We start from the raw sequence: 19,265 nt of genomic DNA on the forward strand, positions 1-19,265 counted from the left end.
CTCAGTTTCCTCTGCAGGTTTGAACTGAACTGAATTCACTTCCTTATTTCAAATCTTCACTGTGAGGCGGCTCTAAGTGCTGTCATTTCACACGACAGAAAAGGCGTCTGAAGCGTCCATGTAACTCACATAACACCTTAACTGTTACTACCAAGGAAAGAATATTATAAAGCATGATAATCTGAGACACAGTTTGTTATCACAGTTTGTGTTAGTCACATATTGAACCTACATTAGAGGACTCTGTGTTTTAATAGTTAAATATGTCACTGTTTTGCAGACTGGCTGGCATCTGAGCAAATATCCACTGCTGTCAGACATGCTGGTCACGTGCACAGGATCTCACCATAACCAGATTTTTGCCCAATCTTTGCAGCAGCTTTGTAGCACTGATGTTGTTGTTTGGTGCATACAGTATTTGTACTGTTCTCTAATTAGAGAGCAATACAGAAAAGCTGTACCATGCATTTGTTACTTACAGGCTTTATTAACAGGACACCCTAAAAGCTCCCTGAAAAGCCTTCAGCGGATCCAAAATGCTGTAGAGAGATAGCTAACAGGGACCAGAAAGAAGGATCATATTTCTCTCTTATTAGCTTCTCTTCACTGGCTCCTTGTTAAGGTTGGAATTGAATTTAAAATCCTTCTTCTCACGTACAAAGTCCTGAATCATCGTGTCTCATGTCTCATAACATTATATTATCACAAAAGAGCACTTTGCTCTCAGGGTGCAGGCTTACTTTCATTTTGTGAAGCTTTGAAAAGCAGAATGGGAGGCAGCGTCTTCACCTGTGAGACCCCTCTCCTGTACAACCAGCTCCCACTTTAGGCCTACTCTCGCTACTTTTTGGCTTAAAACTTTTTATTTATCAATTTTCTTGAATTTATCAAATTCAGGGTTGCGAGGAGGCTGGAGCCTATTCCAGCTGTCATAGTGTGAAAGGCAGGGTACAAGCTGGGAGGATGCTGAGACAGTAAACAGGCTGGAAACATCCACACCTAGAGAAATGCCAGTTAACCTAACCCATACATATCTTTGGACTGTGGAAGGAAGCCAGTGGACCTAATGACAACACTTGCAAGCATGTGGAGAACATGCAAACTCTGCACAGAAAGTCCCCGGCCAGCCGGTGGAGTCAAACCCAGGAAATTCTTACTTTGATTTGACAGAACTAACAACTGCCAAGATCACCACAAAATAAGAACGAATGATCTGTGATGCTCTGTAGTGGCTCCTCAGGGCCAAGAGATTCTGCTATGAGGGAGGATTACAAATAGGAAAAGAGGGAGGGAGAAATGGGTGGGGCAAGTACACATTTTGAGGCCTATGAGAGGTAGGTGTGTGTTTGAACTTAAGATCAGTTATTTCCAGTGTACAGCCAACAGGTGATTCTTAACCATCCCTATGGGCTCAGACTACTTGACCATGTAATGCAATGATTTACCTTTAGGGGTTGTGCTAAAGTCGGGGCATCCTGGAACGTTTCCTCTCTTCAAAATCGTGGTTTCATGGGTCAGAAATTAGCTTTAGCAGGGCAATAAAGGGAACAGTGTTGCTCTCCTTGCACATCACTGTCAATATCAATTCATATTACTCACAGCTTATATCCAGATTATATGCATTCCTATATATATTAGTAGACACAGAAAGCTTTTGTGCTATCTATTGGTGCAAAATATATTTTTAAAGACAGACTCGTCCTCACAGGCCTCACAGTGTTTTTTACCCTTAAAACATTATTACAGTCAGGACCAAACTGTTAGCTTCTTCACAGTCTTTGAATCTTGTGTTTCACTACGTTGGTCATATCATCATGGGGCAGTTGTACCTCTTAATTGCCCGTTTATGCAAGCAGGAAGGTCTGTCAACTGCTTGTCTACCGTCTCCTGTGGTTTGTGTTTAGTCCTGTTTGTCGTACGTCTGTTTTTATGCTCTTCTTTTTTGTCTTCTCTTTCTCTTAATCCCCCAGCCTGTCACGGATGGCTTCCCCTCCCAGAGCCTGGTCCTTCTGGAGATGTCTTCCAGCTAAAAGAAAAGCTTTTTTTTAACCCCACTGTCACCAAGTGTTTGGTCATTTGGCATGAATGGATTTTTGAGTTTCTAGCTATAATGTTCAGCATCTTCACCTTATAATATAAAGTGCCTGCATGAATAAAATTAAACTGATATTAAATATGAAAATATCTTTGAGCCTATCATTATTACAGAGTTTGCTCACATTATGTAAGTGTACTGGATCCTTACAGGTGATCTTTTTAGCAACAATGGTCTCATTTATGGAAAATCTCTGGCCACAACCAGAGGACAGAATAGGTTTTCTGTACTTTTTTACCTTCAGTATAGGGACACTGTTACTCAATCGATTTCAGATTAAGATTCGGTTTTATTGTCACATCACAGATTAACAAAAGTAAAAAAGTGGGTGAAAAAACTCTGGAATAGCAGATCACAATAAAAAGAAACACACCAAGACACCGTTAGATACAAAAATATTGGAGCATGTCTGGCAATAGACAACTAATTAAAATAAATAAATAAAAAGGTCATAATGTGTTCAGAAGCCTGATAGTGGTTGGAACATTGCTCTTTTGCATCCTCCCCATGTGACTGAAGATGTTCACTCATGATCCGGTGGCAGGTTTACAAAATTCTCAAGCTTTTTATATAAAAAGTGAATCTTGCTTCCTTAGAAAGGAAGCCAGTGCCAAAATGCTTAGTCCTGTAGTTTTTCTAATGGTCAACAGGGGGCAACACTTGCTCCAAAAAGAAGTCCATCGAAAAGTGGCTCTTGGCTCACTTGACTTGTAACCTGAGTAAACGCCGTATTGATTGATCGATTGGTTCAGTTGCTGGTTTGAAGTCTTACTGAATAAAGTGTAGTATAAGTATTAACTGGAAATCATCTCCTCTTTATTGTTTTTGCTTGTCGTTTACAATGGATTATCTTTATACCGCCCCTATTTTCCTTTGTCACACCAACCCTCTGCACATCCTCATTCACTTCATCCATGAATCTTCTCTGAGGCTTTCCTGTTTTTCTCCTGCCTGGCATTTACTTCTTCAAATTTTGTCTCCAAACTGATCAAACTGAAAGTTTGTCTGATGTACTCATTTCTAATCCTGTCTCTCTTGGTAACTCCCAATGAAAATCTTCACATGCTTAAGATTACCCCTGTTTCATTTCACTTCCTATCTACACAATGTTAATACAGTTTGGATCCACTGGCGATGCTTCTGGCCTTATTTCCCTTCCACCTGATCTCCTGTGCAGGCAACACATACATATGTTCCCTTTTCTGTTGCAGTACGGACATTTAAAACCCTACTCTCAGACCCACATGCCTACCTTTCCTTCTCTCTTTGCTTCTGAATACACCTTCCCTCTCTCCTCCTCACCCTCCTCTGGCTTCAGTAGCATAGTTTCTACCTGTGTCTTGCTAGAATAGAATAGAATAGAATTCAACTTTATTGTCATGTCACAGGTACAAGGGAACGAAATGCAGTTTGCATCCATCCAGAAGTGCTTTAGCCATGATATAGATATATTACAATATATATTAGCAATAATATAGACAGAAATGGGTCTGTTGTAGGTATGAGGGTACAAAATATGGGTCTATTATGGGTATGTTATAATGTACACGGTATGAAGGTACCATGTACATTATATGCTATAACTATAAGTATGTGCAGGCTGTAGTGGTGTACAAGCTATGTAGAGGCCATGAACAGGATATAAATATGAAAAACTATACAGAAATGTGAACTATGCAAGTTATAAACAGTTGTAGAATTAAAATTATCGTATTGTACAGAATGATTATTTATACAGAATTATACAGTAGTGCAGGTAAGATAAGTGAAATATGTGGATAATTTCTAAAGAGGCTATATAAAGTGCTAGTGGTTGTGAGTGGTGGTTCAGTCCATGTTATTATTGTGTGTATGAGGGTACAGTTGTCCATTATTTGTTTTTGTCCATTGTGGGTGTGTGTATGTCCTGTCCATGTGTTTAATGTGGGTCAGATGTCAGGAGGCAGAGTTCAGGAGTCTGACAGCTGTGGGGAAGAAGCTGTTCCGGTACCTGGTGGTCTTAGTCTGGAGGCTCCTGTAGCGCCTCCCAGAGGGCAGGAGGGTGAAGAGTCCATGTGATGGGTGACTGGGGTCTTTGATGATTTTCCCAGCCCTTTTCAGACACCGCTTCCTGTAGATGTCCTTTATGGCAGGAAGTGGTGCTTCGGCGATGCGCTGGGCAGTTTTCACAACTCTCTGCAACGCCTTCCAGTCCGAGGCAGAGCAGTTCCCGTACCAAACTGTTATACAGTTGGTCAGGATGCTCTCGATGGTGCAGCAATAGAAGTTCACCAGGATGTCTGAGGACAGGTGGTTCTTCCTCAGAGTCCTCAAGAGGAAGAGGCGCTGGTGAGCCTTCTTGACCCGCTTGGAGCAGTTGGTCGTGCAGATGAGATCCTCGGAGATGTGGACTCCCAGGAACTTGAAGCTGCTCACACGCTCCACAGCCGTCCCTTTAATGTAGATGGGTGGATGTGGGTCAGCATTCCTCCTGTAGTCCACAATGAGCTCCTTGGTCTTCTCAGTGTTAATCAGCAGGTTGTTTGTGTCACACCACTCAGCCAGACGATCCACCTCCTCCCTGTAGGCGGCCTCATCGTTGTCACTGATGAGGCCAATCACCGTGGTGTCATCTGCAAACTTAATGATGGTGTTGGAACCATCAGCAGGTCTGCAGTCGTGGGTGAAGAGGGAGTAGAGGAAAGGGCTCATCACACAGCCTTGTGGTACACCGGTGTTCATTGTGATTGTAGATGAGCAGCGGTTATCCAGCCGGACATGTTTCGGGGCAGTTGGTCAGGAAGTCCAGTAACCATTTGCACATGAGGGAACTGATGCCCAGGTCTGTCAGTTTCCTGATGAGTTGTGAGGGGTGGATTGCATTGAACGCTAAACTGAAGTCTATAAACAGCACTCTGGTGAGGGGTTGTTGTTGTCCAGGTGTGAGAGGACAGAGTGCAGTGCGATGGAGACTGCATCCTCTGCGCTCCTGTCCTGACAGTATACGAATTGGTGGGGGTCCAGGGTGGGGGGGAGACAGGATTTGAAGTGTGCTCTAAGCACTTTGTGATGATGGGAGTGAGGGCCAGAGATGGGCAGTAATCTGTAATCCGACTACTTTTTTCAATTAACGAGTAAAGGGATTACTATTGCAAAAACGGTAATTAGATTACTGTTACTTTCCCGTGAGCACGCTGCGTTACTGCGTTACTAAAACCGTGATTTTTTTGCGAGAGTGTCTCATGACAATGACGTAAGCGAGTGCGACGTTCGTGGCAACAGCTGTGTGCAGATCAACAATGGATAATATATCGAGTGCGGGAGAGAGTATGAGCGTGCAGCGTTTAAAGCGTGACAGTACTGACCTTACTTTGAGTTTGATTCCGTAAAAAGTGACAAAAACATTGCTGTCCGCTGTTCACTGCGTGGGAAGAAAACTTCTTTTTACAGCGAAAAAAAAACCCCTTAACTTCCGAGCAAGCACCGAGTACAATAACCACGGAATGGGAAATTCACAGACAAACTCGCGGATTCTTCCACTGACCGCTGCGGCACACCTGCACCAGGGCAAACATCCGCCTGCTATACAGGTGAAAACAGAGCAACAGGACCGCTGAGTCTTTGATTTTGTTTATTTTCTGCTGTGTTTCACTTACATTTATTTGAAAGACGTAAACACAAAAACTATTTTATTTTATGTGCTGGAATGTGCAGAAAATAGGTTTAAATGTTAAACAAATTTCTTCCAGTCAGAGAATGTTGCATATAATTAAATTTTTGCTTGATACATAAAGTAAAAGATTAAAACTAATAAAACAAGTTTTAAAAATAGACTTTTCCATTTGATTACATTTTGTATGATAGATTATGCAGAAAAAGTAAAATTGGGCTGAAAGATGTACTGCTTTATCACCTATTCAGGTTGTAAATCGTGTTTTTAAAAAGTAACTAAGTAACTAAGTAATTAATTACTTTTGAAAATAAATAATCAGTAAAGTAACAGGATTACTTTTTGGGGAAGTAATCAGTAATTAGTTACTGATGGGTATTGGGACGATGGAGGTGGATTTGAAGCAGGCCGCTCCAGTTGCTCCAGTCAACACCAGCAGTGGTGGTTGCTGTTAACCCAGGCTTGACCCATCTGATGTGAACTCTTTTCACATATTTGAAAATTAGAAAATATTTTACACCAAATGCCCCTCCTCCCAACTTAACCTAGCTTGAGAGATGCACTAGGAGTACACTGGCTTGTGACACCAATAGCTGTGTTATCCATTCATCTATATATGCCTACATGTACCTGTATAATGTTGTCAAGGAGAAAAAAGAATTGCTATAGCTTAGTTTACAAGCTCAAAATCAGTGTCATGATGTTAATTGATGATTCCTATTAGTCTGATCGTACTTACATCAGCTAATGTCAGCTGTTGGAGGTGTATTAATAATAAAAATAATTAATGACTTTTCTCACACTGTTTTTGATCTGCTGAATGCATCAACCTCCTGAGGCACCTAAAAATGAAGCTGTCTCTGAGGGAAAAGTTACCCATCTACATTAAGGTCAGTGACGTGAGGTCACAACAGCACTGTTTCTCCATTCAAAAGCATCACACGCACCAAAGGGTTGTGACCTACTGCTTTAAACTGTGGCTTTTAAACACTGTGGGGGATTTTATTTTTATTTTTTTAGTCAGGCAGGCTTATCCAGCGGAACTGAACATATCTGTGTTTCCCTTTGTCATATGGTATCACACACATACATCCCTGATGTATTAACAAGCCTGTTTTGTAATCTCTCTGTTACAACAAGTGTCCCGCCATCACTACAGAGATCACACACTGGGGGCTGATAAAACCTTTTCTATCCTTTTCTATACATTTTCTTTTTGTATTTGCTTTGTTTCCTTTTAAAAATAACTATATACATATATACATATATATATATATATATATGTATATATGTATATATATATATATATACATATATATATACATATATATGTATATATATGTATATATATACATATATATATATATATATATATATATATATATATATATATATATATATATATATGCAGTAACAAATGTTTTTCCTGACACTCCTGACAAAGTATTTTTCAGAGATATTGATCTCTGAAAAACACTGAGTTACTGTAACTGCATTCTAGGGAAAAAAAATGAATCACCAGCAACATTTTGCAGGTGATGTATATTTACATTTCTATCAGTATGGTACATAAAAGTTGACATTTTCTTTCTTTTTCTTTTTTTTTGTATTTTCTTGTCAGAGCTTCAGTATACTGTGAAATGTTTTCATTTATTTACCTTTAACAGAAGCATACTATTATAAAAAAAAAATTCCCTGACAGGATTACAAATAAAGTCCAATCTGCTTATTCAGTTCGTGGGGTGGGGGGAATCACCGGGTCAGTGGTCACCCTGGTCAGGAAACCATTCACACTCACGCTTGTGGTCAGTTTAGAGTCAGCAGTTAACCCCATGCATGTATTTGGCGTTTAGGAGGAAGCAAAAAAAATGGTTATTCAACTTTACACGATGACGTGAGTCGTTGCCCTGACGTCATGCACCATCGTCATCCGCCCTCGGTGCTGTTTGCTTCCAGTAATCAGCGCAGCTGTTTCTCAGAGCGAGCTATCAGGGATATTAGTTCAGGTTGTTTGTATTTTTTCGCTTAGCTGGAGGAAGTGTTTCGAAGATGGTGTGCGGCGGGTTCACCTGTTCCAAAAACGCCCTGTGCTCCCTGAATGTGGTTTACATGGTGAGTATGTAACACGGATGCTAAGTCTCTGCTGGTTACATTAGCTTGTAGCTAACTAGCTTGTGAATGAAGAAGCGAAACACTGGCGAAGAAATGTACTGACCTGTTTTAACTTTTTATTTGGCATGCCTCTTTGTTCATTCTACAGATGGTTATTGGTATGTAAAATATTCTGATATTACCATAGCACAGTGGTAATGTAATGTAGCGTAGGTTAGCTGAGTAGAAGTAGCGGCTAGCTTGTTAGCTATCGCCATTATGCGTATGAAAGATCCCGTTACCTGCGAGGCCAGCTGACCTAAAATGTGAAACTAATACGTTTCGGCTTGATATGGTTTCATGAGCTCTGCTGTCGGTCACCTGGGTGTGTGCTAAGAGAATATAATCAGCTCGCGCGTCTGCCTTTGTCCTTTGTGTCAGTCATGTGAGTGGTGATGGTCAACATGTTGTCTTCAGTTCAGCTAGCATAAACTCTTATCAGAAAATCTGCAAACGCATACTTCCTTCATTGACAAAGTCCAGATCACCACTTCTGAGAAAATGCTACATTTCTTACATTCAAAGACTATAAATGTGAAGAAAGATAAGATTTGACTGGTCGTTGTCAGGCTGAAATTTGCTTTGTTTGCATAATACGCTATGTTAATTCCCTTTCTGATTACTATACAGTGGTGTCTGTTTAGCCACTTAACACAAACCTATGATTTATTAAAGCATAAACCTGAAAGGAAGAGTCTATGTCGTCTACACATAACAGACAAAAAAAAGTGCCTCTTTAAGCACTCATTCTGCTAGTAAATGCCAAATGTTCCATGGTGTTAGAGGCACAAAGCATTTTAGTATTTTTACAAAAATAACGTGATTCCCAGAGAGCCTAAAACTTGGCATGTCTCAGTATGGTGTGCAGTGTCTCCTTAAGGAAATTCTTGAGGAAAGTGGGCAAGTGGAGGACACTGCAGCATATAATAAGTATTTAAAAATCAATTTTCTTTAGAAACAAAAAAAATCTACTGTTTGCTGAATATCATCAAGGGGTACAACTGTGAGCTCCTACACCATGCGGAAAACACGATGGAGGGTCTGTCATGGTTAAGAGCTGCATGTCAGTCAGTGGTGTGGTGTAGGAGATCTCATCAACACTCTTAAAAGTACAAAGTTTGATCCACGATGCAGTACTGTCTGGAAAGAGTCTGGCAAAAACTTCTTCATCATAACAATGGTCCCAGACATGCTGCCAATGATTGCTCTCGCCAGAGCCAAGACCTAAACATTACTGAAGCAGTGTGGGATCATCTTGGCACAGAACATGACGAAAGCCAGCCAACATCCAAACAAAAGTTTTCAGTGCCCTTTAAGAATCCTGGAGAACCTTTCCTGAAGATTACTTAAACAAATTACATTAAGCTTGCTTAAGATCTGTGCTGAAGAATAAAGGTGGTCATAGCAAATATGGACAGAGCACAGACTGTTAGTTTTATTGCTTCATTTTAAATGTATGTTTGCACATGCTTCAATGAATCTCTGAACCTAAATCCCATTTTACTAGCAAAATTGGTTCAAGACTTTTGCACAGTACTGTAACAGTACAAAAACTCGGTAGGTTTAAGCAGGATGTTGTTTCTTTTCTTTTTTTTTGCCTGTCCCGTTTGGCTCTTTTGCCATTAGAATTGCCAGCAGGATGTTGTTTCTGTTGTTCCAGTCACACTCTGTGTAATCAATAGGGATGTACCAATCCAGCAGTTTCCAGTTTCAGTTTGATGTCTCGGCTTTGGGTGTCTGCTAATATGGAGTACTGAACTGATTCCAGTGTTAAATTTAATAATCTGTCTTCCTCACTGTGAGGAGGCGAATTTAAATCATCCTTTATGTACAAGAAAACATCAAGCTCAGCCTAAATGGATTTCCTACTTTGTAATTCATGTGACAAAATATGCATCAACAAATATAAATTTACTGAATTGTTATTTATTGGTAAAGTGAAATAATGAAAATGGATCAAATATTTTAAGAAAATTAAGTTGATCAGCAAATGTATTTGCAGTAGACTAATTTTGCCTCATAAGGAGAGACCTGCTGCAGGGTCTCTCCCTATGAGTAAAAATAAAATGCAAATTTTTGCTTCGATGCTTTGTTTAATGCACGATTTCTTAGAATTCACCATCTGAGCGTGGGCAGGTTCAGGAGAACACATGATAATATTGTATTACAACATTAAGCCCAAGCAGCCCTCAGTTTTCTTAACAAAAAGGGCTGATAACACAACAGCAGCAATTAAGCCGATGAAGTCATAGTTTAACGTGATGCTAGAGTCTGTCTACACACAGCAAAGAGGTGGAGCCATTACCAAGACAGAGAACTCAGCTTCTTCCTTTAACCACCATTAAAACTACTGCTGAGAAAAGGTGGCCATGAGTTCTTCATCTGGCCACCTGTTTGATGTGAAACAGTGAAAATCTACAGTAAAGCCAAAATATTTGTTATCCCATTACTTGGAGGAGTAGTTGATAGAATAGTTTATTACTAAAATAATCAATACCTGTAGCCCTGCTCTGCTTCGTAATGCTGTCCTTCTTTGAAGTAGCTTCTGCCTTTTATTAAGTCTCTCTGACCAAATATGATGAGTGAAAGTAACCCAAAGTATTTTTAGGTAGTTTCAGTGGTTGAAATGGTTGCTGCAGTGTAAGAAGGTCCTAGTTTGAATCGAGCGGGTACCTGTCGTTTTGGAGTTTCTTCTCGCTGTGTCGGTTTGCGCCTGGTAATCTGGCTCCTCCCATCGTCCAAAGGCATGTTTTTAAGGTTAGGATACGTAGTAAGTGTGAAAGTGTTTGTCTGCCTGTGGTGTACCCTCCCCCTTGCCCAATGACAGCAAGCAGAGGTTACTTTAAAAATGGAAAAAAAAAAAGAGGTTACCAGGTGTAAAAATAAATGAAGCTAACAATAAACTAGTCAAGAAAGCAAGCAAAAGAAAAAAAGGCTAAATAAACTTTTGAACTCTCGAACGTCTGTGCTGTGTGCCATTGGTGAAAACAGGAGTAAAGCTGGTGTTTGCATAGCTGTTACTGACACACCAGGACAGAGACCTCGCTGTCCCTGTCGACTCGGTGCCCAGTGAAATACTTGTGACACGACCTGCCCAGTCAGAAAGGAACGTGATGCCGCCAGTCCTGTTGATGGCTGAGTCACCGCATCTGTCACGAGTTTGAGATTTTTTTTGTTTTTAAATCAGGATCGAATCGGAACAGACGTCAGCGAGCTGAATACACGAACACTTTGATACCTGCGATGCTTATTTAAACGTCTGCACTGAATCTTTGTAGAACCTATATCATAACCTATGTAAGTGGCCATTGGTATCATTTATGACGTTTTTATATGTGATGGCAGCCACAGTAGAAACAAAATGATACGGTTGTCCGTTTTTCTTCATTCTTGGTACATTTCCATGTTGCGATGTATTCTGCAGTCTCCATCCAGGAATTTGCTAACATCCTTGTATCGAGGCGATGATTATTCAATACCTGTGGGGGAAAAAGCCAGAAATGCATAGATGATGGACTCGATGGAACTGAACAGATCAATCAAAATAGTCCCAAGCTGCGTCGATCGACTTGAACTTGGGTTTCTATTGAGGTGCATGTCAGGTTATGGTGTAGAATTTCAAAAGGATCTGTGATTATGATTTACTTCTGAAATGGATGTAAGTAGAGAGAGGAAGTAAACATTAACACATTAATTGGGGGGGGGGTACAAAAAAGTTTAATTTATAGATTTAAACAGTGACTCATTGCTTTAACTAGATTATTATTATAATAATAATAATAATATAGATTTGTATAGCGCCTTTCAAGAAACCCAAGAAGGAGAGGGGAAAAAATATGCAGCTTGATCATGGTTATACTCGGTCACCTGACAACGACCCATTCCCAACTGGGGAAATGTCGAGATGAAGAATAAATGATGCCTTCAACAACTTTAAGCAACTGATTATTTATAGAATACAGTAGAAAAAAGTGTATTCAGGCATTATCTGCATTTATTTACAGTCTCCTCACTCACACACACGTACACGCTTCATGTCTAGAGCTGAATAGAGGCAGCAGTGAAATATTGAGTTGACAACAATGTTTTGTTACTGTAAGTGCAATAAAAGCTTTCCAGCAAGTGTTGCTAACTTGCATTAAACCAGAAAGACATTATGTAACGAGCAAAAGTAAACGTGAGAGGGGAAGGCCAAAGCATCGACCTTTGACCACAGTTTTCAGTTATATAAAGTTTTGCAACATGTGAAGAATATCAGTTTGTGTCACAATGTGAAATGCCTGCAGACTGCAGTTATCTTCCTTCATGTTATATTAGCTCTACTTGTATTTCCCACTGTTGTGTGGCTAAATGGATCAACACGGACGTTCAGTCCAGCTTTTTGAGTTCGCGTTGGACGTGCCTCCCATCCAAATATCAGATCTGAGCATCCCTATTTTTTTATATTTAATTTGTAGTTTATTCTTTGCCAAAATATCACTCATGCAACATTTTAGTGGTGAGTTTTTGCTAGTTTCGTAAAGCTCATATGATTGTAAGTCAATATTTTTGTATTTTGAACTGAAAGAGCAGGTTGAAGTGTTGACTTCAGTTTTTGATGTTTTAATTTCCCTGTTTGTTCCACAAATACAGAAGTCAGATTTTTGTCATGTAGTGATTTCGTGTCTTTCAACTCTTTGACATGCAGTTCATGCGCCGTCACAAAATTGATGTGACCAAGCAGAGATCAGTCAATAGGGTCAGAGTCGGCAAACATATCAGCTCAACCTTGAAGACATTAGTTTACCAGACCAGCTTGTGCTCAATTTAAATAGATGGTTTTGTTTTTCATTTCAGCAATTTTGAAGTGAAAGAATAATAAAAAATGCTCTAAAATATAACTGTGTTTGGAATTGGTTACAGATGATTTAAAAATACATTTTTAAATACATAAAACACTGTCCTGGACCAGCAGCTTCATGTCCTCAAGCTGTGTGAGGTATTTAACACTAAACTTGTTTTTTAGTCGGCCTCTTTCTCACACTTGAACTCCAAAGCTGAACTCTTCTCTACAGACTGAGCTGTGTTTGTAGTAATCAAACCACAGTGCTGTTACCTCGTGATAAGCTGTGATCCATCTGATGCACTCTGCCTCAGCTGACCGTGGTTAACCTCTTTCCCTTTGCTCCCTTCAGCTGGTTGGGCTGCTGCTGATCGGAGTCGCGGCATGGGGGAAGGGCTACGGCCTGGTGTCCAGCATCCACATTATCGGAGGGGTCATTGCAGTGGGCGTCTTCCTGCTGCTCATCGCTGTTGTAGGACTGATCGGAGCCATGCACCACCACCAAGTCATGCTTTTCTTTGTATCCTTTATAGCTTTGTTGATGCACAAGTTCGCAGTAGATCTGGGTTATTTGGGAAAAATTACTTATCTTTTGGTTTAAATGTTTGTCCTTCCTAAGTCCCATCCAGTCTTCTTCCATACTTTTGAACTGTCTCAAGGTTTGCGGTGCCCGTCAGACCTAACACAGGATGTAGTTTATGTAGGTGCTGGGTTGTATCACCAAAAATGTTTGTTAGTTTAAGTTTCTGGCAGCATCACAGTGTACAACAGAATTATTATTCCTGCATAAGTGGGCCTTTATGTAGGTTTACTGTGACTCATTCTTCTGCCTGAAGTTGAGAGAATAAAAGAAATTGTTGGTATTGGCATTAATAAAGCAGAAGCAGCAGAATTTTAAAAAACAAAACTACACACGGAAAGTGGCAAATGATCGTCTCTTAGACTCTGTTAAACAAAACTAAATATTTGCTACTGGGTTATAAAGGCAGTCTTTTTAAGCCTGGAGTGGCACATTAATGCCACTATTCGTTGTGTCAGATCTGGAGTGATTGTGCATAAAGAAACATCATTTTGAATTACAGCCCCCAAATTATTGGTACAAATTCTTCTGCCTTCAGGTAAAACAACCTGTTAGTAACAGTTTATCTTTACCTCACCTGTGTGTCGAGGAGCTTCCTTTCAAACTTCCCAACAGTGGACAAGCTCATATCTGGGCAGCAAGATAGTTTGGAGAACTAAGCCTGGAATGTAAAGCCAGTGCTGAAGTGCCTTAATGGGTAGCATGGTTTTATAAAACTCGATGGGAAAACGGCCCTACACTTCCCTGATCTTTTTAATCTGATCAGCTTTTTTTCGGGCTCGGCTTTGAGCTTCAGTTCCAAGTCTTGTTTGATTCAACATGAAGTACAATTTCTGAAGTTGGAACAGAGCTACAGTGTAATTAACAAATCACTGCCATAAGAGCATGCAGTGTACCCATGTTTCTCAGTCATGTCCATCCTATGCTCTGATCCGGTTTCGCATAGCTAGGATGCAGATGGGAAAAATACTCCGCTTCAAAAACAGGATCTTAAAAACCGCTGGATGACGTCACAGTGGCTACATCCATCTTTTACATACAGTTTAAGAAATCAGGGCCGAAATCCCTCCCAGTTCACAGATGATTATTCTTTGTTGTTTGAAATGTGGAGTTGCTGCCGTTGTTTCTTTGACCCCTGCTTCTCAGTACATGGTCATTCTCTTCATTGTCTTCCTCTTCCAATTTGGAATTTCATGTTCCTGCTTGGCAATGAACCGTGGGCAGCAGGTGAGCCAACATAATGTCTATTTCAAAATCTGCATTTCTGAATTCATATGAAATGTATATGATTTAATGCCTTTGGCTTTTATTTGTCATGTTTACATTTTCCAGGAGACACTTCTGAACTCTGCGTGGGGAATCATGGAAAATAAGACCAAGGAAGACTTGGAGACCCAACTCAACTGCTGTGGGCTCTTCAACACCACTGTCAAACTGCAGCAGTTTAACCAGGACTTGGGGAGCTGTCGTGCTGTAAGCCTCAAATATCACATTTTTTTCATTAACTAAAGAAAAACACAGTCATGGAAAAACCCACTAGAAAGGTTTAGGTGCATACTTCAGTTGTTGCCTAAATAAACCCCATTTTATTTCTGTTTTTTACCCACTCTATCAATGATTTTTTTTTTCTGTATTTCCAGTTACACAATGAGCCTCAAGCAAAAATCACATAAGCATTTCCTTTAGGAAAAAGTAGGGCACTTACTGTTATTCTCAGAATAGATTTTGGTAGCTAATACTGGCTTAGCTGACAACCCGTTGAGTCATAGTGCAAAAAGACAGAACGCCTTTCTCTTTCACTCTAGCCATGCACAACGAAAGGTAGATGTGTGCCCTGTGGAACGAAGATGCTGGATCATGCCACAGAGGCTCTGAAGATCCTCGGAGGCGTCGGGCTCTTTTTCAGCTTCACTGAGGTTTGTATCTGATCCTTTAAATGGACTTCATCAGGTTGGCTTGACAACACCTATGTGTCTAAATGTATTGACTTACTGTCATGTGATTGGCTGATTAGATGATTGGGTTAATGAACAGGTGTATCTAAAAGTAGTGGGTGAATGTGCTTTTTTTTCTGTGTAATTCATTTTTCACTAATGAACAGTCTAAGCACATATTCCATGTGCTGTTTCATGATGACACACACATATAACACATATATATTTTCATATTGTAAAATTCTGATATTCTGCTCTAAAGACCTACTTTCAGAACTGTTATTTTCTCATTTCGTTGGTGTTCTAAGGAAAACGGAACATTTTTGGGCTCTGTTGGAATAAAGATGATTTATACAGTGTTGGAGTTGTTACCAATGTCCTGACCAAATCTAAATATGCAGTCTTTGAAATTCATTTTATGCAGTCTCCACTCTATTGGACTGTGCTGAAGGTTTACCAGATGGCTCTCATGCCAAACCATGAAATAGTCGTGTTTCATGACTGTTTTTAAGTAATGTGTGGTAATAAGTGTAATTAGAGTGAGCAGCATGAATGTTCATGAGACTCTTCAGGGAGACGTGTCATTGTGGCAAACCAATAAATACAGCCTTGGACAAAGTAGCAACCACTGTGTTTGAAAGTTAACTGAGTAGTTTTATTGTGTAACCTTAAGTCATTTTAATGCCTAAACCATAATGAGTCAGACTTCAACTTTTTTCTGCCTTCGTCTCGCCTTATTCCTCACATCTTCTTCATCGATCTCGTGCGTGTCCTCCTTCACTACATCCATGAATCTTCTCTAACCTGTCTTTCTCCTGCTGTGGCTGCTCCATACTTGGCATCCTTACTGGCTATCTGTGATCAGAGGCACACATTAATAAAAACCCACAAAGTATCAGTAACACTAAAGGGAAGAATTTGCCGGTGCTAAGCACACATTCATACACCCTGCATGCCTAAGTACTCTGTAAATGAATGAGGGGAAATTCAGGTGTCAGTGTCCTGCCCAAGGATGGACTTGGGGGGGGGGGGGGGGATCGAACCGCTGACCTCCTGATTATTTGCTCTACCACCTGAGCCACAGCTGCCCTACTAACAGATTAAAAGCTGTGACTGTTTCACAGACAGCTTCACTTTTTTTTTTCTTTTAAATAAAAATGACTCGTGATTGCTACACATTTGCTCCCTCCTGCACAGACTGGTTGCAAATGACGCTATCAGTTTGTTCAAGTTTGTCCAGTATTTTCACTTCACTGTTGTCCTTTCTTTTTGTGTTACATGATGAGCACATTTGTGGTGAGTTGTGGTCTAGCTTTGGTGAGAAAAATAACTTCTAAGGGCCTTTTTAATGCTGTTCTCTTACATGTAAATCCTCTGTTAACAGATCCTGGGAGTGTGGCTTGCTGTGCGCTACAGAAACCAGAAGGATCCACGAGCAAACCCAAGTGCTTTCCTATAGTCTGTCTCACATCACGGCGCAGTAGGTGCAGTTTCAGATACACTGGTACACACAGAATAACGCACATCTAGAGGCAGACACTCGGGCATATAAATACAGAGCCACAACCATCACAACACCAAATGGACAAGCGCACGCAGCACCTGAAAAAAACACTGAGAAAAGCAAAACGCACACACATACACCAGAGACTGAGAAACTCCAACAAACTCCAGAAATGCAAGCTGGAAGACCTGGATACTTATGTGTGAAAGGATGAGAAGTGGTACTTGTCGGTATCACAACCCAGCCTTGATTTGAGTATCAGATTTCTCGATTGCACCAAGATTTCTCTGCATGCGTCCTTTCAGGCGTGCACAGACCAACAGCCTCTTTGTTGATCTTGTTCCACAATCCAACCCAACGACTGTGCGGTGTCCAACAGATAAACTTGTATGCACCTTGACTTTTCCTCTAATGTAGTGCCACCTCTTAACGACAAATATACTCCTGGTAATGTGATATGTATCCAAACATGTCCCAGCATGATGAGAAAGTCAGCAAGGTGGGTGAGAAGGCACACACTGGACATGTGGTGTAAAGTAGTTTTTGAAAGGGTTAAAAATGTATGTAATTTTTTTTTTTCTTTCCACAAAAAAACAGGAATTTGGATTAGGTCGTTTATTTTAGGAAATGTAGTTGCTAGTCTTTGAAGTTCAAATATTTATGAACTGTAACTGAGCCAACTAACTTTTAAATGCCGACGGGCTGCAGCCTCGATGTTGTACATAGTCTTTGCATACTGTAGTTCACAGAAAGTGTACTTGATGGGTTTGCTGTGTAGTTTCCCACCTCTTGCTATGAGGTTTGCCTGCAGTTTCAGAGTCTCTGAAAGCCTGAATTATCCTCACCTCTTCCTATATTTAACATTTTCTTCAGTGTCGCACAGTGACGTCGCTTAGCGTAGATTCTGGTTGTAGACAAGTGGATTAAGGTACATCTTGTTACCTTCTGTATAACTGGAAGAAATCTCAAAAACACACAACTTGAATACGTGCTTTTTTTTTTAATTTGAAGTAATCGAGTGAATTTGGCCAAATCTGTTTATTGAAAATCCAGTTTGGTTTTTATAGTGTTAATTGTGAGAATGTGCTTTTTGTTGCCATCCTTTTCTTTTTCTTAAATATTTTAAAACTTGTGATTCTTTGGTGCAGTTTTTTTTTTCTTTTTTGTTTGCCATCAGCTTCTTTTTTTCATCAGTGTTAAAATGCTTTGTAAAATGTGCTTGTTAAATATTTTCCGTATCTATTTAAGTTTAACGATGCACAGCCGGTTTGTTGTAGTTTTGATATCGCTTTGCTCGATATGGAACGTTTCCTGTTGATAAATAATTGCTCAGCCTCTCTTTAAACTTTTTTTTATTTTCCCCTCTTTTGAATTGCTTTTAACTTAAAGGACTAACGAGCTGTAATTACATGTCTTACTTGAACCTGTCGACTTTAATGATTACGGATTCCTCGCTGCTGCTTTGGAGTTCTCGTCGTAAGCAAAACATTATGACAGATGTTAAGCATTATTATGCCATATATTACACCTCAGTTTGAATTTGCGTGCAGTTGTTATTCAAATGTAAGTTGAATTTTTGAGACTTAATTTTTCCAAATAATAAAAATCTCAAATTGGAAGCTGTTTTTCTTTGAGTCATTGTTTGAAGGACTGGGTCCACACTGGCCATGTTAGCTCTGATAAAGCCAGCCAACGTGATGCTTGCAATTCCACCAGACGCCCCACGGACTGTAACATGTAGCAAATGAGGGCAGCAGGAAGTCAAAGATAGAAATGGAGTGGTCAATTTTCAAAATAGGAACCCTATCTAAATTCATTCCTAAAATGGTACTAGTGTGATCTGAATCACTAATGTAATGTCACGCACCCAAAGCCAATATATTTCTGCAGTTATTAAAACAAGACAGTCAAAATAAATAAAAACAAAAGATGGTTTCATCTTGCCAATAATCAACACACCTGTTTTACAGTGGTGTTGTAAAAAAACACCTAAGACACTCACTGCTTTGTAAAGGTATATTTAACATTCAAATTTTTTTATTTATTTTTTTATTGCGTATTTGTGGTTCCGTTTGTTATAGCATTTTAAAATAAGTAAGATCAAATGACCATTTTAAAAGGCCAATTAACTGTTAAAATCAAAGATTGTTAGGAAAGATTTCCTGTTCTTGTGACAACGAAGCACTCGGTCCACTGGTTCATACTGGAGGGGGAAACTAAAGGTATTTATGAGACGTAAAAGGTTTCCGTAGATAATTCTGTAGGAGGATTATTAATGGTTGCCTTCATCTGCCTGTCTGTAGATATCAGAGTCTCAGGTGATCCACTTTGGGTGGGATGTGACCAAAGTGTTAGTTGATAAGGACTGTACCTTGTGAAATGAACTTTTCAGTCAAAAACAGCGGCTATTCTGAGCCAACCTATCGGACAACTTCATACAACTAAAAAATCTTATTTAAAATATTTTTCTCCAGTTATTTTGTAAGTTCAAAGGAATCCCCTGTCAAAATGCGCATTTTTAAAGTTTAAT

General features: G+C 39.8%; 1 protein-coding gene across 1 annotated transcript; it reads left to right on the forward strand.

Annotated features, from left to right (window-relative positions):
• The first annotated feature begins 7,644 nt into the window (after positions 1–7,644).
• On the forward strand, positions 7,645–17,883 carry tspan31 (tetraspanin 31). Its single transcript, XM_026154172.1, has 6 exons — positions 7,645–7,856; positions 13,070–13,237; positions 14,444–14,524; positions 14,630–14,770; positions 15,103–15,213; positions 16,616–17,883. Exons 1-6 carry the CDS (start codon positions 7,794–7,796, stop codon positions 16,688–16,690), a joined length of 639 nt encoding a protein of 212 aa, XP_026009957.1. The 5' UTR covers positions 7,645–7,793; the 3' UTR covers positions 16,691–17,883.
• Positions 17,884–19,265: the final 1,382 nt, after the last annotated feature.

Source organism: Astatotilapia calliptera, chromosome 20 (assembly GCF_900246225.1).
Source record: "Astatotilapia calliptera chromosome 20, fAstCal1.2, whole genome shotgun sequence".
NCBI classification, from domain to species: Eukaryota; Metazoa; Chordata; class Actinopteri; order Cichliformes; family Cichlidae; genus Astatotilapia; species Astatotilapia calliptera.